This window comes from Rhinopithecus roxellana, chromosome 6, assembly GCF_007565055.1.
Source record: "Rhinopithecus roxellana isolate Shanxi Qingling chromosome 6, ASM756505v1, whole genome shotgun sequence".
NCBI lineage: Eukaryota > Metazoa > Chordata > Mammalia > Primates > Cercopithecidae > Rhinopithecus > Rhinopithecus roxellana.
In genome coordinates, this window is record NC_044554.1 from 82,875,263 (window position 1) to 82,897,598 (window position 22,336).

A 22,336-nucleotide genomic window follows, 5' to 3' on the forward strand; every position below is an offset into this window, starting at 1 on the left:
GGGATGTCAGTATTATCTGAAAGCAATTCCATGCCCATCCAAAATGCCAGGGATCACAGTGCCAGAAGACTCAGCTCAGACAGGATCAGGAAAGAAGAAAAAGACTCTGCTTTCTTCCTGGGAAGCCACACTGTGCAGGTGGAAACCCTGCCGCCCAAGCTCCACTAAATAGGAGGGTCTACTTCTACAAGGCCACCTAGCAGGGAGGCAGAAGAGTGCTCAGGCCGGGCTGGGCTGCCACATCCATCCTTCCATTTACTCCTCCACGCCAGGAGGAAGACAGCACTGCCCTGTTTAGGGGAGAAAGCTCCATGCAAAATAAAGATGTGAGGGAACTGGGTGTCTTGGCATCAAAGGCTCACCAACAAATCTGATGGCAAGGGACTGTCTACAAGGTGGGAGAGCCTCAGCTACCACCAGGAAAACAGGCTTCAGCTAGGACCTCGGGACAGGCACACAGCTCTGGGGCCACCGGGGCCTATGACAAACCTGAGGAAATCAGTCACAAACCGCAGTCTGTCAAAACCAAGCATAAAGACACGCCCCCAAGCTCCCCTACGCCCCCCGCCACCGCACCCACCCGTCGGGGGTGAGTGCCACAGAAGAATGGAGTGAGAGTGGACCACAGGCCTGGGGACACAGCTGAGGCCAGCAAGGATGGCCGGGCAGGCGCCCGCCCCGGATGGCCCCACACCACCACCTGGGGAGAGCAGCCCAAAAGGCAGGCATTGCCACCCCTGACTGCATGCCCACAGGCTGATCCCTGCCCCAGTTCCAGCTCACAGCCAGGATTCCCACACTTGAGCTGATCAACCTTGCCAGAGGGCTTGTTAAAGCACCGATCACTGGGCTCCAGCATGAGTTCCTGATTCAGTAGGTCTGGGCTGGGGCCTGAGAATGTGCATTTCTATAGGTGCCCAGGCAATGCTAAGGCTGCAGGTCCAGGGACCACACCTGGAGGCCATCTGGTCAAGGCAATTTGAAAAGGTCACAGAGAGCTTAGTACGGAGTGGACTCACGCATGTTCGTCTAAGGGAAATACACACACACACACACATTCACATACACATAAACTCACATACATAATAAACACACACATCCATACATTCACACACAGGTAACAATTACATTATCCACATATATATATACACTCAGATATATTAATAACTACATTCGAAACCTACACACATAACAATTACATACAAGATGCATATATTCACATATGTAACATTTATATACATAATATACGCATAGAAACATTCATACATATATACACTCACATATAAAGACTACATACCTAATATATATATTCACATACATAACACTCGTATGTATGGCACATGTATGTATTCATGTGTTGACACATGTATAACATGTACACATTCATTTGTGTGCATATAACAATTACATGTATAATATGCATGCATGTGTTCGTATACCTATAATTACACGCATAACATGCATGTCTATTCATATACATATAGCAACTGCATGCATGTGTGTATTCATATACATACAACAATTACATACATAATACACACACACACAGCAGCAAGGGGAGTGGGCAGGAGCCAGGCTGGGCTAGAAGAGCCAGATCTCTTAGCAACCGCACCTATGAAAAGATTAACGGGGAGGCCGTGTCCTGATGCAGGGGAAGGGCTGTGCTCCAGGAGACTGAAGACTCCTCTCTGGACCCTGGGCTCCAGGGGGCACAGTGACAACATCTAAGCAGCCAGGACGGGGCTGTGGCCTGTCCCGGCTGTTGACAGCCCTGCAACCCGCGTCTTTAGACCCGGCACACGGCTTTAGCCCTCTGGTGCCTCTGATGTCCAGGGCTCACCAACAAATCTGATGGCAAGGAACTGTCTGCAAAGTGGGAGAGCCTCAGCTGCCACCAGGAAAACAGGCTTCAGCCAGGGCCTTGGGACAGGCACACAGCTCTGGGACCACCTGGGCTTCAGCCCTGGGCTCCGGGGGCCTGTGACAAGCCTGAGGAAATTGGTCACAAACCGCAGCCTGTCAAAACCAAATGCAAGGACACTCCCCCAAGTCCCCCCACTCCCCCCGCTGCCCCACCCTAACCCCTGTCAGCGGTGAGTGCTACAGAAGAATGGAGTGAGAGCGGACCACAGGCCTGGGGACACAGCTGAGGCCAGCAAGGACGGCCGGGCAGGCGCCCACCCCGGATGGCCTCAGCTCTTGATGCTGCAACATGTTTTTCAAAGTTTGTCAATATTTTAGGTTTCTGAGTGAGATTTTTTTAAATGTTCCTATGACCTCAAATGCATACTGTGCTCTTCCAGAAGCGAAGAGACCACACCATGTGACAGCATTAAAAGGAGCATAATAAGGGCACCCTGCCTGTGGCCAGGCTTCTGTGACAGGCCTGAGCCCATAGTCCCTCTTCTTTCGTCCGCAGCTAGGTTAGAAAGCACCCCTATGGCCATTGCATAAAGGAGAAAACTGAGGCTCAGGTCAGCAGGGGGAGAGGGCAGAGCCTGGCCACTCAAGTGATGAGGTTAGAGAGCCACCCCCATGCCCAATAGCTTAAGGAGGAAACCAAGGCTCAGGTGGGCAGGGGGCAAGAGCACAGCCCAGTCACTGGAGCCAGGATCTGATCTTGACTTCATCAGAGCAGGGAAGCTGCCACACAGGCGCCACTGGCCGAGCCTGGGGAAGGATGTCCTACTGCACCACAAGACAGAGGCAGTTAGCCAGTTCCATGTCTGGAGGTCACCAGGCTCACAACCCAGAAGACTGCCAAACCTTTCTCCAGCAGAACACCCCAGATTCTGTGTATGGCGAAGCTAGGGGGAGCCAAGGGCAGAAAGCCCTGCCCTACTTGAGAAGTACAGGCAACAGCACACCTGACAGATGTCCAGGAGGAACCACGGCGTACCTGTTTCCCTACCCCACCGGGGAGGCCCGAACCTGCATACACTTCCCCAGCAGCAAGAGGCAGCTTCCCATCTCCCTCCCAGGGAGTCGCTTCTGATATGCAGTGAGAGAAGAGGGTCCTGTGTCCTACTGTCTAGGCACAGTGAGCCTTTCAGTTATCCTGCAAGCTGCTAATAAGCCCTCAGAAACAAAGCTTCACCCCCTTAGCTCCAAAGGGTGGAGGCAAATAAAACACCAGGAGGTACCACGACCTTCCAAGGAGCTGCATTTGAAAAGCAGACAGCAATTTAAATTTGCCTAATCACAAGCCAAACAGAAAGTGCTATTGTATTTACCTTCAATCCGATTTGAACACACACACACACCCAGTATTTGTCAGAGTTGGATGTCAGTCTACAAACCACTACACTACATTGTCCACTGACACCCGGTGACCCAGGCACCCTCACTATCCAGGTTTTTATCACTAAGACAACAGACTTAGCCAAGGAAACTCAGCCTGGGGAGATTCGCCCCGAAGGTAACTATTACTGATAGAAAGGCAGCTCCTGCAAAGGTGCAGTGGATCCTCTTCTCTAAAAAACCATGCAAATGGCCAGTGCAGCATGGTCAAAGGTCCTCAGAGAGAGCCTTGGGAATGAAAGCTACAGGTCAAAGGGAGGGCATGGATCCTAGAGGAAGCCAAAAGATCCCCCAAAGAGGGCCCAGCTTCAAGAAAGGACTTAGTCCCACAGGATAGAATAATGGAACCAAAGAAATGCAAAGGGCTTACCTGTTCCAGTTGGGCTTGCACACCGCAGGGAATCACCACCTTTCAAAGACAGAAGAAACAGATAAGCAAACAGATTCTCCAGGAAAAAAATTAGCATAATAATCGAGCCAGGCTCCCAAAGTCTGAATGAAACTGTCTCTAACCTCACTCCGACCAGAAAGCTGTAGCAGATCAAGACTGACAAGATTTAGAGTTAAGAGAGTCCAGGGTTTTGTTCACTTTTGGAAAGTCCCTGTCCTTTTTGCTAATGTCATGGAAACCATGGGACCTCCCCTTCAAGAAAAATGCAAATCACTCATAGATACAAAATTTAGCCCCCACTTGCACAAAGAACTGGTAGACCTCAAGGATGGAAACTTCCGAGTCGGTCCGTATTTGGGGAGCTTGGGAGTGGGGCCCAGAGAAGAAGGTGGAAGGTTCTCCCTGGCAGTCTTCAAGCCCCTACTCCTCCCATCCTCACCCAGGGGCATGCATTCTCTACACAAGGGGCCACTTTTCCAGAACTATTTCTACAAGTAGAACTGAAAAAGTCTGAATGTGGCAATGTGGACGTGGTTATTCCATTCGACACAAGAGATGGGAGAGGAGACTTGGACTCCATCAGAGTCTCTGAAGACCGAGAGCTCCCTGGGAAAGACAAAGAAAGCAAGGGAGGCGAGGCGGCTCAAACACGGTCAGGAGAGGCAGTTAGTTACAGGCACATGGAGCCACCAGTCCTGCGGGGCAAATCTCCACCACTTACGAGCCACGGGACCTTGGCCTTCCATCTCTCTGGGCCTCAGTTTCCACATCTGAAAACTACAGGTAACAATAGTGCCTTCCAGGCAAGGTCACTGTGAGAATTAAGAGATGGCATGTGAGGAGCTCAGAAGAGTGCCTGGCACACGGCAGGGGCCCCACTCACAGGCACAGAGCTCTCCCTGAGGACAGGAACTAAGGGGGACAGACTGGCATCGCGCTGCTCTGGGGGGCCGCTCAGGAGCCAGGCGCCAGCAAACAGGATTCGGCTCCTGGCGAGTGACCTCACTCCTTAGCTTTCTCCTGGCACTGCCCCCTCCAGAACCCTGGCACCTGCCTTCTCAGAGAGTTTTCTGAAAATGTGCAATGGAAGGAGAATCTTAGAGAATCTCAGAGATCTGACTAATTGTCCTTGTGGTTTGGGGTGGGTGGTGGCGTGACCTTGGCTCTTGCCAGGACAACTATTTATAGCCTCTTGCTTATCTTACGCAGTCCAGTCCTTAGGGAGTATGTGACACATGGTCGTTGCTGTGTCTGGGACACATGATTACTCCACCAGGGCTCTGACTCAGAGGGATGTCTGGGGCAGGGGTCCTCTCTCAGGGCCCCTGGCCTCACCATGAACTGGCTGTCCCCTACACACTCATAGCAGCTGGCCAGGAGGAATACACCTTTTCCATTTGTGTGTCCTCAACTACATGTGTGTACATTAAAGTTTGATCAATGCATGAGAGAATAAGTAAACAAATACACGTAAAGCAAAACAAAACAAAAACAGCTTTGGAAACAGAGGGACTCACAGACAAAACCTTACAGGATGGTGGAAACAGCCAGACAAGGAGACCCCATGGTTAACAGAGTGGTGTGACTTATCTCCCCCCAAGCATGGTACCTACTCAGCGCACACATGCATCTTGTTGCCTCACTCCACATATGACATGCGGGCCAGAAAACTGCAAAGAATCAGGGCCCCTGCTTTTCAAACTCACTGTCAGCATTCCTGCAATGGCATATCAAGGGTGACAAAAAGAAATGAGCTATAAAGGCAGGAAAACACAAAGAGGAAACTTAAATGCATATTACTAAGTGAAAGAAGCCACTGTGAAAAGGCCACATACTGTATGATTTCAAGTCTGTGACATTCTGGAAAAGGCAAAACTGTGGGACAGTGAAAAGGTCAGTGAAAGGGATTAGGAGGAAGAGAGGAACAGGCAGAGCACAGAGACTCTTTAGGGCCATGAAGCTATTCTGCTTGACACTGTAATGATGGATGCATGTCATTCTATATTTGCCTAAACCCACAGAATGTACAACACCAGGAGAGAATCCTAATGTAAACCAAGGGCTCTGGTTACTAAGACTGTATCAATATTGGCTAATCAAGTGTAACAAATGTACCACAGGAATGGAAGGTGTTTACATACGAAGAGGAAGAAGAGTATGTCCAATAATTTTTTTTTTTTTTTTTTTTTTTTTTTTGAGACGGAGTCTTGCTCTGTTGTCGAGGTCGGAGTGCAGTGGTGTCATCTCAGCTCAGTGCAAGCTCCACCTCCCAGGTTCTCGCCATTCTCCTGCCTCAGCTTTCGAGTAGCTGGGACTACAGGCGCCCGTCACCACGCCCGGCTAATTTTTTGTGTTTTTAGTAGAGATGGGGTTTCACTGTGTTAGCCAGGATGGTCTCAATCTCCTGACCTCGTGATCCACCCGCCTTGGCCTCCCAAAGTGCTGGGATTACAGGCGTGAGCCCCCACGCCCGGCCTGAGTGTGTCCAATTTTTGTATAAATCTAAAACTCCCTTAAAAATAGAGTCTATAATACGTTTTTAAAATTCATTGTATGGAAGCATGCGTTTGTTGAGACAATGAAAAGAAAAGCCCTGTGCAATGTCAGAAACTTGAGTTTTAAAGACAGCAGTAACTTAAGGATTTGGTCCAAAAGCCAGGTCTGTGTGTTCCCACATCCCTCTATGGCCAGATGGGGTGCAATAACTGCCCACCGCCTGGTCTGGCCCCAGGATGTCCTACAGAAAAGGAGAGGTGAGCTGTGTAAGCCGGGACTGCCCGAGTCCCATCTCGCCCCAGATCATCCACGGCTTATGTGGCTAAGGGGCTCTGGAATTGGCACACCCGAACTCCATCCATCACTTGTCCCGCACATTTTCACTGACCATCTTCTCCTGCCAGGACTTCACTTGGAAATGAAGCAGACTGGTTCCCAACTCCACAGAGCTTATGGCTCACGTAATAGAAACTGCGTAAAATGAATCGTTTTTAAGAAAGTGAGCTGGGGAACAGTGGGGGGTGAGCAGCTCCCAGGTTCTGCAGAGCAAATGGAAGGCAGCCTTGCCCTGAGCCTCCACATTCACATCCTACCGAACAGTCCTCTCTTCCAAGAGAACCGGTCACAGGCCCTATTGTCTGTTTGCACATGGGCTGTTACAAGATACAGACAAAAGTGTCTCAGGAAAGACCTTTTGTGAGAGTGGATTTGCAAATAACAATGCTCATGGAGCACCAACAGAGAGAAGGGGACATTCTAGAGGCAAAGAATTGCCTGTTAATAAAGAGAAAACTCATTGTTTCTCTAAGTGCAAACATCTAATTTAGTAAAAACCATGACCAAGTGAACACGGAGGGCACTTGTTCCTTCAATGTGGCTAAAACCATATTCCAGGACAGGAAGTCCCTGAAAAGAGATTGTATTTCCATCACACTTTTCCTGTCTTATACTAAGGCAGGTAAGCTGACCACAGACAGAACCATGGGACGAGGCGGCTAGGCTGGGGATGCTCACGCCGGCCTGCTCAGCACCAAGGAACCTATGGGGACTGTGCAGCGGTGCGATCAGCTGATTTTGCTGGACAGTCAGGTGTCATTTGCTGTTCTTTAGCCTTAGCAGAGGCAGAAGCACAGTGCTTCCGTGGGCAGAGCTGCATCCCCGCCGGAGCGCACACAGCTCTCCACTGAGCCTGCCCCGCTGATCTACAGGCTGCCCCACCTCCCATGCATCAGGAGGGTATCTCCTGTGGATGGAGCCAGGTAAGGGAGTGAGGCACACCTGCTTGCTCTCCTCACCTCAAACTCCAGCTCTGATCACACATTCCCCAGCACTGTGGGGTTCTTTCCCTCTTTTCACTGAACAGAGGGAAGCACTGTGGGTTGGGGCGAACTCCAGGTGGGTTTGGCCTTCCTCGGCACAAAGAAGCTGACACTGCTTTAGCACTTATGTCCTTAACATGCCAGTTTGACTTATTCAGAGACAGAGTAGCCACCCAACACTGCAGGGCTGGGAGGGTCCCGGCACACTGCATCCCCTGAGACTGTCCTGCAGATGCCAACCAGGAGCCTCTGAGCTGCACCTGGCCCCATCAGTGCACCGCCAGCATGGCTGGAATGTGTGCGGTGGCATGGCCAAGGGTCTAGGTGGGCACCCACTGGCCTTGCGCTTTGCCTGCTCTGTAACATGATGCTGAGTGAGCTGCAGGGGCGTGAGAGGCTGAGACAAGAACCAGGCAATCAAAGCGCACTCCCGGGGAGGCCCATGGCTCATCCAATGTGTGGACTCAGATCAGCTAAACATGGAACAGTGCCCCATCTGCAGCTCTTTCTCTGTAGCCCTCACAATAAGGTCAGCAAGCCCCCACTCTGTGTATGAGAAGCTGCGTCTCAGAGATGGCCAGTGCCAGCCACGGGAACTCTCACAGAGATGACGTCAGCTGGTGCCCCAGCTCCAGGCTCCTCTCCTGATAGAAGCTGCACCCTCTCATAATGAGCAACTCCCTCAGGGGTTAGGGTGACAAGAGGTGACAACAGTGAGACAAAGAAGGGGGCAGAGCAGCTCCCATTAGCAGCTACAGAAGGCTGGAGAGAAGGCAGTGGGTCATGGGCTGTGGGACAAAAGCCATGGGCTGTGGCATCCCCAGGATCCGTCCCTCCCATGGTGGTGGCGAGGGCCCCTCTATGAAGCCTGTTTGAGAGCCTCTTTATGGCCTTCTTTCGGCTATCCTGGGACCTAATCAACTGTTCCCAAGGAAACCACAAACAAACACTGCTGTGCCCGCCCCACACCTGGCTACATGGGTGCCTGGGTACACTGGCATCAATAACCTTGTCTCCAAGCCCGCAGGTCCACAGGACAGAGGGGCAGAGGGGCAAGGGCTTGCCACCACGTCATGACTGTGTCCTTGGGAATGTGAGGATGTGGGTGAGCGCATGTGTGAGTGTGGGTGAGTGTGAGTGTGGGTGTGTGAGTGTGGGTGACTATATCCGTGTGAGTGTGGGTGACTGTATCCATGTGGTGGTGCCTTGTGTTTGACTAGGCATATTTTACTGTGGATATCTGAAAATGTATTATTTTGTGTGTGTGTAAGTTTGAGAGTGGTGTGAGTTTGCGTGTGAGTGGATGAGTCAGTGTTGTGTGCATGGGAGTGCAAAAGTGTGGTGGGTGTAAGCGTGTGTGCCTGTGAGAATGTATGAATGTGCATGCTTGAAACTGTGAGTTTTGTAAGTGTCTCTATGTGTTTCTATGTGTACCTATGCCTCATGTGAGTGTATCGACATGAGAGTGTGTCTGTTTCTCTGTGTGTGGGTGTATATCTGTATGTATCTCTGTGTGTTTGTGTGTGTGCACACACAACAAAGCTCAGTCCTGCAGTTCCATCCCCCAAGTGAATGAAAGCACTTCAGCCAACAAGCACATTCTGCCTTAGAAAGTGCTTTCACCCAAGGTGCACCGGTCCTACCACCATCACCCTCAGTGCTGACAGACACAGGGCCTCAGGTGCAAACCTTCCTCAGTGAGGAGTGACATCAACTCTTCAAACCTGAACCAATCCCTCTCTGCTTACTTCTGGGAGATCCAAGTCCTGGGAGAAATGAAGGACAACTCAGTTCTCCTCGTGCTTGATAGACATTGCTTTCCTTTTGATGAACACAATAAAACTCCAAACTCAGCTTTTATTGTTGTTTCTTATTAAATTCCATTTTGTAAACAGTCATATAGAAAGTGACATTTTTCCATCGGTTTCTCTAAAACCGTGTGGGTATAACAGATGCACTACATGTTCTGTATAAACATACATATTCTGTATAAAGGGAATAAAGGTAAAATTTAATTCTATCTTTTCCAAATCATCAAAAATTCCAGTCATGGTGGATCACGTGAATCAGCTTCCCAGAACCTCACAGAAGCATGAAGTAAGAACTGAAGAGACGCCGGGCGCAGTGGCTCAAGTCTGTACTCCCAGCACTTTGAGAGGCCAAGGTGGGCAGATCACCTGAGGTCAGGAGCTCCAGACCAGCCTGGCCAACATGGCGAAACCCCATCTCGACTAAAAATACAAAACTTAGCAGGGCATGGTGGCGCGTGCCTGTAATCCCAGCTACTCAGGAGGCTGAGGCAAGAGAATTAAAAAAAAAAAAAGGAACTGCAGCGAGCACCCTGAAGTGTCAAGCATGCTTTTACACACGCGGCCACTACAGGGAAAGCCTGGAGGCTTGAGATCCTCTAATTGTTTCTTCCTGCTTGTTCTCCAAGTCATTCTGTCCAGAGGTGAAGCGTCTACTCTGGTATCAAGCAGGCCTGGGCAAACCTTGTTCATGTCAGGATTCTGGAGGGGAGGATCAGCTCAACAGTACCAACCCGCAGTAATGAAACGCGTTCCACAAATGCACACCACCACACACCACCAGCATTCAGGTGCAAAACAAGTGGAAACTGAGTAGAGACGAACGGGCCAGCCACTGACCTTCCCAAACCTTGCAGACAAGGGAGAAAGCAACTCACTTGTTAAGTACAGAGACATCACCTTATGCACAAGTTCTATCACACATAAAATTACTTTAATCATAATAATTTTAACCCTAAGATAAGTTGTAAAGACTCAGAAATGAAGTTTCCTTTTGTTTATCTTAACAAAAGCAACTATTTTTAAAGACACTTCATGATGATGCCAAGATGGCAGTACTTTCTTTCCTAAGTCATAAAAACAGTCAGAGGTAACCTACCTCTGAGGCCTTGAACTAGCCAGGGAAAAACAGATACGGACGCCAAATATTTGCTGACCACCAGGACCTTATGATATAATTGGGGATTGGGACTCTTCTCTAATCTCTACACCGAGTAGCAGCCTGGTTGCAAGGAGGGTGGAGCTTTTACGAAGCGGCACTTCTGTTATACCACAGCTTTGACTCCTTACATTCTATGTTACTGATCAATAAAATAGCAAGATCTTTAATTCACCCATTAGTTAAGATTGAAAAAGGATGCATTGTTCATGTGTTTGTATTACCATTATTATCGTCTATTATAAGGGCAGGCAGGGTAAGGAGAATAATCACAAAAGGAAAGTCCGCTCATTCCCAGTGCTGACACTGACCCAAGTGTTTTACCTGCTTAGATAACCAACAGTCTTAGCTCGGGTGAGGGGCGGCTGCCATAACAACATACCACAGAACGCGCAGCTGACACCACAGCCGTTTATCCCCCCACAGCCCTGGAGGCTAGGAGGCTGAAAAGAAGATGTGGGCAGGGTAGTTCCTCCTGAGGCCTCTCTCCCGGGCCTGCAGATGGCCACCTTCTCCTGTGTCCTCACATGGCCATTCCTTGTGTATATCTGTGTCCTGGTCTTTCTAAGGACACCAGTCATACTGGATTAGGCCCACCCTAATGACCCTATTTTAACCTAATTACCTCTTTAAAGACTTTATCTCCAAATCCTGCCACATTCTGAGGTTCTGGGGATTTGGACTTCAACATTTGAATTTGGGGGAATAAAATGCAACCCCCCAGCACTAACAAAGGTCTGATGGCACTGGTGGAGACGTCAGGTCGACACAGAACGTTCTGGGCACACCAACAGGAGCTGGGTCCCCCAGGTGAGGCCGGGGGCTCCTGACAAGCCGAAGGTGGCCTTACTCATCATTCAAGGATGCTCTTCCAATGGTGCCTGGGGACAGGGGGCTCCATGGAGGGTTGAAGAGAGGCCCAGGGTCAGACTTTCAACACAAGCCTGCAAACAACAGCAGATTTATACAAAGAACGGCAGTACAAAATGAGGACATTCGAGACTTTAGTAACTTTCTTTCCTTCCCTCAAGAGCTTGCCCTAACTTTGCTTCTGTGTCTCTTTTGTCAGGCTTGACCCTGGAATCCCTAATTAGGTTCACATTCCTCAGGAAGCTCTGTTATCCCACTAAGCGTTAAAGCCCAATTTGGCCTGCTCTAATCCCCATGAGAAAACACCCGCCCAGCAGACGCAATTAAACCTTCTCAGCCTGCAGGCTAAGAACCGACAGGAGCGGAAGAGAAAGAGAAGGGAAATTCCTGGAATCAGGTCATTATATTTTTCCTTACAGTTAACAAGCAGCTAGTGAAGATCATGTCTGTGGCATAGTAAAAAGAAAAAAGAAAGGCCCCCAGTCTTCCCCAGTCCTTGGCCTCGGCTTGGTCTCGGCTCTCCTCACCTCTGGGGGTCTCAGTTTCCCTTTTCAATCCAGCTCTATGGAATCTAATAATTTTTAGAGAAAAGAGTTGTGCCCCTATCCCAGATGGGCTTAGCTGAACCTTTTGGAACCTTGTTTCTCATTCCTTTATTTAGGCTGTGTAGCTGTTTAACACTGACTACCTTCACCCAGTTGAGGCCCATGGCCCACAAGGCAGGGCCAGGCCTTCCCTGGCCTCAGGCAAACAAGTTACCACTGGTAGGGAATATAATAGATTTAAAGCAAAAGCATAGTATCCTGCATCCATTATGTCACCATTATTTGTCTCAGATCAGAAATCAAATGTGAACCTATTGTTGGAACAATGTCCAGGGGATTCTCAAAGTGGCTGAAAAGTACACTTTCAGGATCACTTGCATGCTGTATACACAAGTCCCAGCAAAGGGCACAGGACAGGATCGCTCCGGGGCCTGAACACTTTCCTTCAGTGAGTCTGCCTTACAAGACCGGGGCTGAGCAGAGAGGCCAAGCATCTCATGGTGCAGCAGAGGCTCACAGAGGCAGAATCAGGGTCTACAGACCCCCGAAGGCCGACACTTACCACAGTCCTAGGCCTTATCTTTTTAAAAAGAGAAAGAGGACATCTGGTGATTGAAAAAAATGCTAGTGGCTTGCAAAAGAACGGGAAGAAAAACTCATAAATCATAAATCCAACTTAACTGCAGAAAGATTAAAAGGTAGTATTGAGTTGTTGAACAGTCTCTTTATTGGAGCATTATAATGCCAAGGGCCAAGATTTCACTGCATCAACATTACTGGATCCATTTCCACAAGGAAAATCCAGGTCCCAACTCACGCACTCCTCACCAGCTACATCTGATCAGTCTACAATTCTCACCGGCCACCTATAATTAATAATAAAGTAATAAAGTACTGACACTGACATTTGTGAGTAATTTACATTCTAATTAATTAGAAGAGATTGATGATTACCTCTACAATAATATCCCTACATTCTATAGTCTGCATTAGTTTAGTAGATTGTGTTTTCAAAGACGGTGGCATCACACAAGGTCTTCTGTAAAGAAATTCTGCCATTCCCCCATCAAGAGGTAGAGTCTGCCCCTGCTCCTCTTGAATCTGGGCTCGTTCTGGGTTTGCCCTGTGGCCTGCTGTGAGCAGTAGAATATGGCATAACTCCGAAGCCTGGCCTTAGACAGCTGCAGTTGCCACTTTCACCTGGAGCATCCCATTCTTGGGCCCAGGTCCCATAATGAAGGGAAATCTGAATGGCCGCGCAGAGACACCTACAAGGGGGCACCAAGGTGCCCAGTGCCAACCGTTGGAAACAGGCATGAGGGCGTTTGTGACTTTCTGGCCACCCCGTTCCCCTGACAGCACCACATGAAGCAAGCACTGCCCAGTCAACTCACGAATCCATCACAACTTGTTGGTTTCAGCCACTGAGAGTACAGGGGATTTGTTAGGCAACAACAGGGAACAGAAATAGTGTGCCCAGCAATGCACACAGCCCCAGCATGCCCAGATGAGTGTGCCGGGCACCAGAATGCCATCCTTCAGTGCTGTGTGTCGGGAAGTGGAGGGAAGGGGCTCGAAATCAGCACTTGAAAAAGCAAACGGCAGCAACGAGGCCATGAGCTGTCACAGACGAGGAGATTTCAGCCGCCGATGGTGAGGGCAAGAGGCTGGCAGAGAGCAACCGCGGCTTCAGCACGAGGCTGGCAGACATGACCCAGGACACCAGCCAGTAGGTGGAGAGGCAGAGAGGCAGCCTCTCGTCCATCTACGCTGCGATTCACCAAAAAACGCATCAGGCTGAACGTGCACGGTATGTGGTGGTGTTGAATGTAAGCTTCGGTTTTAAACAAACATATATTTTAAACCATATATATACTGTTTCAAGCCCCAGAGTGACTGGACAGAACCGAAAAAGCTTTGTTTTGCCTCCAGAGACTGAAATTAGGGCACGCCCTCTGCTTCTCCCAGCTGGCTCTGATGAGTTTACGGAGACTGTCCTCTGTGAACTCAATTTTCCTCCTCATCTGTGAAATAGGGATAATACTAGATCACAGGGTGGATGTGAACCTCAAGATCACAGGAAAGTCTTGACAGAGAGACTATATCAAATATACACTATTAGATTGGAATGGGGTGAGAGGGGACCACACGCCCTTTCAAAGACAGCAGCATAGCGACCAAAGGCCATCTCGGCCAGCCATACAGACTTTGCCTCTCTCCTGACACACAAACTCCATGTTGTTCAGACTAGGCATTTCCGGAGACAACTTTCTGATGATGAGGCTGTAGCAATGAGACTGATTCATGATAATACTTAACCAGGGCAAAACAGACATGTCCCTCACCCCGCCCTGTTCACCTGGAGGAAGGCAGGGAAGAACCAGTGCCTGGGACCACAGGGCTGAGTGGGATGGTGAGAACTGAGAGTCGCATCCTACAGAGATGGCCCAAGATTATGTTGATGTGTGCATGGCCCCATCAGTCACAGCCAGTTCCTGAGAGCGATCCTACAGGCTCCTGGAAGGACGGGTCCGAATGCCGTGCTTGACACCATGAACATCCGAAACCACTCAACTGGAGGTCTAAGCAAATGAAGGAACGCTTTTTGATTTTGCTTTGATTTATTCATGTTTAACATACAAGTTAAAATACCTGACTCTGAAGAAGCTGTATGGGCCTACTGAATGGGGACCTTAGTTATTGGCACCAGAAATGGCCCCCGTTCCAACTGTGTGCCAGCGATCCCGAATCCCACTCACGAATGACAGGGAGTCATCATCTCATATCCACCCTACACTGGCTTTCTGTCATGGCTCTGGCCACCCCACAGTGAAGGTAGCCCCTCACCACAGCCCTCTGTTTGGCCAGTGGCAGGAAGCCTGGGTTTGGGCCCCATGTGTCTGATGCGCAGGCCATCATGGAAGACACAGCTGCCTGCGGGCAGGCTACCCTGAGTGCTGTACTGTAGATTCCGGGGTCTGGCACTGTCGACTCCTCACACCTGATCTCTTATTATCCTCTGTCCTCATCTGCAGCCAACATGGTCCAGGCTCAACTCCCTTGCCTAACCCCACCTCCCATCCATAAGCCTCAGCCCAGGCTGCTCCCTCTGCCTGGAAAGCCACCTGCCCACCTCCTACTGGACAGGTGCTTGTGCTTCAAGGCCCAGTGGCAAGGCCCCTTCTTCAGGAGACATACAAACAAGATGTGCTTTTATTTCTGCTTCAAGAGAAGAGCACAGAAATGTTATGACCTTCTGCTCCTGTGATTTTGTAATACCCTCTTCTTATTTCAAAGGAAAAGGTCCAAGGAGGCAGTAACACTAAAACAAAGCACAGTTTTCAGAGGCTTTTAAAATGAGGGGTGGGTGCCACATCCACCAGGGAGCAGGCAAGCAGATTGTATTTTCAACAAAGCCAGCCTCTTGCTGAGAAAGGCGGGGTTCTGGTCAAGGGGCTCCTGAGCAGGAGGGGGCCCCACTGCCTGTGAGAGCCGAGGCCCTTTCATCAGGACAGCACTGAGCTCACAGGGAGCAGAGCCTCGGGTGATGACATCAGCTAATGCCACCCCCAACTCCTGCTTCTTGGGGGTCTGCGGCCATCTGAGGTTTCCATATGAAATCAACAGCAGGCTCCTCACATCAAGCCCTGGCTTCCACTGACCTGTTGCTAATGACAAGGCAGAGGAAGTGGTCACCCCTAGAGAGGGGATCACACGATCTCAAACAAAACCGCCCTCCAGAGTCAAGCGCAGGGCTCCGACACTCAATGTTCAGTGGTCATCCATAAAGAAAAGGAATAGCACAAATGAGCTGGTCACTTCTCCAAACTTTGAGTCAGTTGTCTCAACCTCTTGTTCATTCATTCATTGCAGAATGGCATATCAAATATCACACTTCGGGGCACTCGGAGATGAGAAAGAATTAGTAGTTGTCTTCGAAATTCAGTTTACAATGGAAGAAAAGGTACAAACATACAACAGTTATTCAGGGAAGAAAAGGGCAAATTCCACAAAGGGGGGCACCAAAGAAATTTTCCCTGAAGTACATTTTGACAAGAGTGTTTAAGAATAACATGATGAATAGTTTGGGTTTTACCAACTGTCCTTTGATCTAAAGAAAGCTGACAAGAAAGGAAAATGTGAGAAACCCTAAGAGTTCACAACTTATCAAATCTTTTAAAATTAAGCATTGGGCTGCAAATGGCCACTGGCTAACTCTAATGTCCACATAAACATATTCCACGAAACCCAAACTAGTTCCTGCTGGTCTGAAGCTAAACTGCTACCCTTGTTCACAAAATCTTGATAATGGCATTCCATTTAACTCTAACGTCCACATAAACATATTCCATGAAACCTAAACTGGTTCCTGCTGGTCTGAAGCTAAACTTCCACCCCTGTTCACAAAATCCTGCCAATGGCATTCTTCTCTGCCCAGTGTCTCCAATTCAAAACCTAAGAATTACTCATGACCCGTGCCTCTGACCCACTGGGTGGTTAGCCTAATCCTTACAGGTCTACCTTTAAAATGCCCACAAGTCTACTTCCTACTGACCCCATCCGTTGTTCAAGGTTGGGCCACCTTAGCTCTTGCTGGGCAGAGCTAAGTTTTCTAACCAACCTCCTAAGGTTCAATCGACTCCCCTCCAAATGCTTTTTATAAGTAAAGAAACTTCTGAAAAAACAAAAGGTTTCAGATGAAGATTCTGAAAGCACAATTTCTCACATCACAGTATTGCAACCATTCAGCCATTCTATCCACTCCTTGTGAGTTTATTATTCTAAAGACCTTCTGAACAGGGGGCAGTTTCCAATGACAAGGGAGGGTTAACAGCCCAGATCCTTGCACACAGCTTTATTAAGAACAGAAGTGAAGTCTGCGGGCTTCGCAAAGTTCCAGGGTAATTTGGAGTTGAGGGTGCACAGACACACACAGTGCGCAGAAAGGCAGGAGTTGAAATGCCTAGAAACGCACAAAAATGAACTCCCCCAGCTGCTCCCAAGAGGTGGAGAGAGGGCGCCCCGCGAGCTATTTCTGTGCTTGACGGAAAATGGGAGTAGGCACTTCCTGAATCCCTGCCTAAAATTAACTGCTTTACAAAAGGGGGGAAGGGGAAACCCATGGTGAAACAAGTTTCATTTTACAATTCAAAATCTGGAGGTGGGGATTTGAATGCTTCGTTATGGGTTTTGGCTCCGCTGATAAAAATGTGTCTGAAAAATAACAAAAAATGAGGGCTTTACTAGGAAATCTACCCTTCAGAAGTAACCCCACAAAATAAAGCCAGTGGTTTGATCAAAAACGTTCTTCTCCTCATGGAACATGAAGCCACGTCTCAATGAGAGGCGTGAAGGCACACGCACAGCAACACTGGCGCGGTGGCCAGAGAGCACAGGCTTCAGGGCCGCACATCAACTAAGTGCCTGTCGTGTGGTCTAGAAGGCTGAGACTCACGAACACACACGCTGACAACATGAGGGGGCAGCGTCTGGGGGAAGGGCTGCACAAGGCAGACTGGGGTGTCTGGAAGTATGGTGGGCACAGGGCCATGGCCCCCATCCTGAGGACAAGGCCTGCAGAGGTCTCTCCTAGCCTGGCAGCGATGGTTACGTCCCAGCAGGGGTGGGCTCCCAGCACCTCTCCCAGCCTGAACTCAGGCTCTGGAAGACCTGAGTCTGAACGGGTCATAGAGAGGTTGCCTCAGGAACAAGATCCCACTGGGAACCTACACTCAGAGCCAGAATGCAGTCTCCCAGCCAGAGCCGGGGCCCAGGACTGCCAGAAAGTCCCGGAGATAAGCTTCTGCAGAGATGACATTGCTAGATGCCAGGGCAGGTGGCATCCATGTGGAAGAATGACATAGTAGAAATTTTAAAAAGATGCACTGCATATGGTGTCTAAACATTCAAAGAGAACAGGCAGTTCCACAGCTCCCCGACTGCAGCACACCTTCCTCCTCCATCTCAGCAGAGGGAAGGGTAAGGAGAGACCACTCGGAAAAGCAGTGGAGGAAACCACACACATTACAACAAGTGGATTTCTAACCTGGGCAAAGCCAGAGTCAGGGTCAGAGAGGAAGAGCTGTGATCCAGAAGGAGCACACGGTGCCACAGGGCCGGGGAGAGGCCCCGATGCCGCCCAGCCCAGAAGCCCAGAGGTGAAGAGGCCCTGGATTGAGGAACGGGGAGGACACCAGTGAGCCTGGAGGAGGGGTGATGGGATAACGAGGGGAAACATAGATTATAGACTCTGAGCAGTTCAAAAACTGAATGGTTGTCTGAAAAAATAGGTAGTAAGAAAAGCATGTCAGAAAAAGGAAATCACTGAACAGGATGTGAGCTCACACAGGGGAATGCAGAGTTTGGGGTCTTCTAGAAAGGGGCCAAGGGCTACTGCAGATGGCAGCCAGAGTCAGCAGAAAGACAGCCTGGGGCCACATGTATAGAAGGAGGGACATTTCCCCTGTGACCAGAGCTGATGGGCAGGAGGTGCTGGAGCTGAACGGGGCATTTGCAGGAATGTTTCAAGCTGATTAATGTCAGGCTGGTAGCTTGGAAGCAGGTGGGGGGAGGTGAGGTATTTTCACCAGGGGAGTCAGCAAAGGCTGCCAATCAGCCCACTGCACCCCCAGCAGGGTATAAACCCTCATCTGCACACCGCCGGCCAGAACCTGTTTCAAGAGAAGCGGGAGTAAAAGCGATGGTGGCCACCGCAGACAGAGGCTGAGTGGGAGAGTCCACGCACACGCAGTACAGAATGCCAGGCACAGGTGAGAGAGGAGGCGGAGGGCTGGGGAGGCATCTGTACCTGCTCGTCAGGGGCTTGTGGGAAATCACATCAGAAACCCAAGACCAAGCAGGCAGAGACACCTGCAGCACCCGGCTCTGCCCTAGGCCCGGACATCGTGGCTGCAGCAATGTGGGCCAGGACTATGGAAGTCCTCCGTGGGGTGAGCCAAGGCAGGGTGAGCCTGTGCAAATGCAGGAGGCTGGGGGGAGTAGGAAGAAGGGCAGCCAGTCAGGGGAAAGGTCACAGAGCTGGCCAGAACCAAGGCAGCATCGAGCAAGAGGCACTTGGATTCCAGTGTCAGAAAATATTAAGCCCACAGCTCTGCCATTAGCCATATGCAACCACTTTCAGGTGGACCCAGGCTAAGTCTGAGGCACTAATTAAGCCTACTAAATGGAATTTGTTTGCTTAAAAGAGCAGATCCCATTCGCAGAAGAAAATTTAGAAAATATATATACTTTCTTGTCATTTAACAATTAATAAATAAAATGCATAGTGATTTATGCTAGCGGTAGGCAACATTTCATGAAATAAATCTGCTAGAGTCAGTACCACAGCTGCGGAAAGAGTAGTTTCCAGCAACTGACACTGTAGACATCTACATCTAATACAATGATGCAAATTAAGGTATTTAAAAGGGAAAAGCGCACTCCGCAGAAGCCACCAGGCCCTGTGCTTGCAGAGCTGTTGAATTCAGTTCTCAACAGTCCTTTCAGTAGGGGTTAATTCCTGTTTTATAGAGGAAGAAACTGAAGCCCAAGGTCACATGGGTAAGACAAAGTAGAGTCAGGATTCAGACCCAGGTCTGTTACTCATTCTTCTCTTTTATGAGTCCTCAAAGTTTCGGAAGCTGCTTCTGAGAGCTACACATGCAAATTTCCATTTTGTACTTCTGTTCTCCCAAAGAGGCCAGGCAAGAGAAAATAAGTAATCACCTAATACAGAGTTTCACGTATGGAGCACACGCACACACATACACACACACGCACACGCACACAGAGCAGGAAATGTTCACCGCGTGCTCTTTTGTTTTTGTTTACATTGGAGCGACATGTGTCCATGGATGCCTGGCCTTGCTGCTCTGTCCCCTGCCCCTCGAGCTATATGGGGCTCCCTCCAGGACTGGGCTCCCCACCCTGGTCTATCTGACCCAGCCAGGGCAGTCACTCAAACATTGATGATTGTCACCATGAAAGTGGCATCTGTTTTGAATTCAGGGGCCTCATCTTCTCTGGGTGTCCCACTCTGGCATCAGAGCCTGGCTGCATGAGGTCAGCTGGTCCCTTCTCTCCCCTGTGACCCCTGGTAAACAGACACCCAACAACATCCCACAGGGTGGGGGTGGGGAATGAACCTTAACCAACAGCACGCTTGCCCAAATTATTTCTCAAGCAATGGAGAGTCTGCAGGGAGAGCTGCTTTCTCAGGTTAGAACTGGTCTACAGACACAGAGGTGAGGTTCAGAAGAAGATTTCCAGGGCACCTCAAAAGCCCTAGTTTAATCAATCAAACACACTTGCAGCCATGGGGTGCCCTTGCCAATAGCCTCCTACCCTCCCATGTAACTGCAGTGCCATGGAAAGTTACCCTCATTTCACAGATGCCGAGAGTCAAGGCAGACAGGCCTGGCCTGAGCAGGACGCAGGACGCAGGGACCCACATTCTCCCTCCGGCTGCACCTTCTGGCCTCCTGCCCAGGAGACAGATACAGACGCTGGCTGCAAAGCTGCTAATTAGGTTACGGGCCACATAGTTAAAATGATGCAGCAAGTAGGTGCAGATTCATTCCAAGTATGTGCTGTTTTATCTGTTACAACACAATGTGTAATGAAAACTGATGATTCAGAGAAAACGCAGGATACATTTTAAAATTATATTATTTATTTAAAACGAATGTCTTGTTTCAAAAGATTATAATCCTCTTTTGGCCTCTTTTTGGGGCAATGTTAGGACTTCCTACACAAACATAAGCTTACACTTATGCCACACTAAAAAACAAATCTGGCATCACAGGGCAAGAACTACACTCATAACCAGACAGCCAACATGGTCCCGTCAGCCTGGCCAAAGGTCACCACCAGTTTCAAAGACCTGTTTCCTCTGGTGTAAAACGGTGAACCCAGTGACTTCCCAGCCTGTGTAATGTCATCATAAGCCCCACAGATGCCGAGATGGTGCAAGGAGCAGAGCCCCAGAGAGCAAGGCCCCGAGCTGCTGGCAGCTGGTGTCACCCGGCTGACGCACTTCCTTAGTTGACAGTGGCTTGGTCCTACTGTCCACCTTCAAGTCCAAGAAAGGCCTAGAAGTCCACAATCAATGCCCCTGATTGGGGCTCAGATTATTTGGGATTTAGAAACCTTAATTCTTTTGTACAAAGTGTAACTGCGCTGACATGAAAAGTCACACGTGGCTTGCTGACTTTGAGAGTGAGCCTACAGCCCACGCTGTGGCTTTGACTGGCGGGATCCACACAGTGGGGCCACTCCCCAGACTCTGAGAATCAGGAATAATATTTCCCAGTAGAAAAAGAGACACATGTATAAATATGCCTCCAGTAAGGTGTTATGTGTAAAGTGACTTTCTAATTAAAATGAGTCAAAAAAAGATTGGTGAGGACAGCCTATCAGAAAAGGGATCTTACAGGAAAAGGAATAAAAGTGTCCTCAAAAAGAGCAGAATTTAAGGACGCTTCATGGTTCTTCTGACGGTAGTGACAAGTAGCAAAAAAGAAAGACTTGGAAGCCGCCGGTCAGCATCCACCTTCAGTAGGTGAATGGAGGGTAAACTGTGGCACATCCAGAAGACGGGGTGTTGTTCAGCTAAAAAGAAATGAGCTATCAAGCCAATAAACTGACAGGGAAGAAATTTAAATGCATATCATCAAGTGAAGGAAGCCCATCTGAAAAGGCTGCACATTTATGATTCCAACCCTATGGCATTCTGGAAAAGGCAACACTATGAAGACAGTGAAAAGGTCAGCGGCTGTCAGGGTGCAGGAGAGAGAAGCGCAGCACAGAGGACTTCTAGGGCAGCGAAACTACTCCGTACGGTACTGTCATGGTGGACGTGACTTATGATGCACCTGTCCAAACCCACGGAATGTACAACACCCAGAGTGAGCCCTAACGTAGACTGGGGACTCATCAATACCGACTCACCAATTCTAACAAATGCGCTGTTCTGGTGCGGCGATGCTGACAGCAAGAGAGTCTGTGTCTCTGTGTGTGAATATGTATGCGTGTGTACACGTAAGCACATGTGTGTGAGCCCTCAGTTCTTTCTCCTCAATTTTGCGGCAAATCTGAAACTGCTCTAAAAATAACATCTTCTAATTTTAAAAACCATTTTAAAAGCTGTCAAACATTAACACACACACACACACACCACACACACACACAGCAAACATAGGTGGAGACCTGCAATCATCTGGCAGAATCGGACTCTCACTTCATCCTGTTGGGCTGCAGGCAGAAGCTCCCTGCAGACAGCAGGCTGCATCTGGGTCCAGCTCTGTGCACAGCCGAGAGGTACACTCAGGAAATGTCTGCTGAGCTGGCTGGCTTAAAAATTAACTGCCTCCACCCTTAGAGCAAGAAGTGGGGAGGGAGGAGGAGGGACGCCCGTGTAAACATTCACTGAGATGGCAGAGAGAGGCAGA

The 22,336-nt window shown here is 49.3% G+C and overlaps 1 protein-coding gene across 11 annotated transcripts in view; it reads right to left on the minus strand.

Moving 5' to 3' along the window:
* TNS3 (tensin 3) overlaps positions 1-22,336 on the minus strand; it is a 310,203-nt gene that overhangs the window by 202,625 nt on the left and 85,242 nt on the right. For 9 of the 11 annotated variants that reach the window (XM_030932723.1, XM_030932719.1, XM_010374408.2 and 6 more), the window contains one exon: positions 3,671-3,709. The exons of 1 other annotated variant lie outside the window; for it this stretch is intronic. Coding sequence is in view for 2 of the 10 variants with exons in the window: in XM_030932716.1 (XP_030788576.1) it covers positions 3,671-3,709 (39 nt within the window). In the remaining 8 variants the exon portion in view is untranslated. Of the gene's footprint in view, positions 1-3,670; positions 3,710-5,304; positions 5,409-22,336 lie in introns of all 11 variants that reach the window. One more of the 11 variants, XM_030932722.1, reaches the window with a different exon arrangement.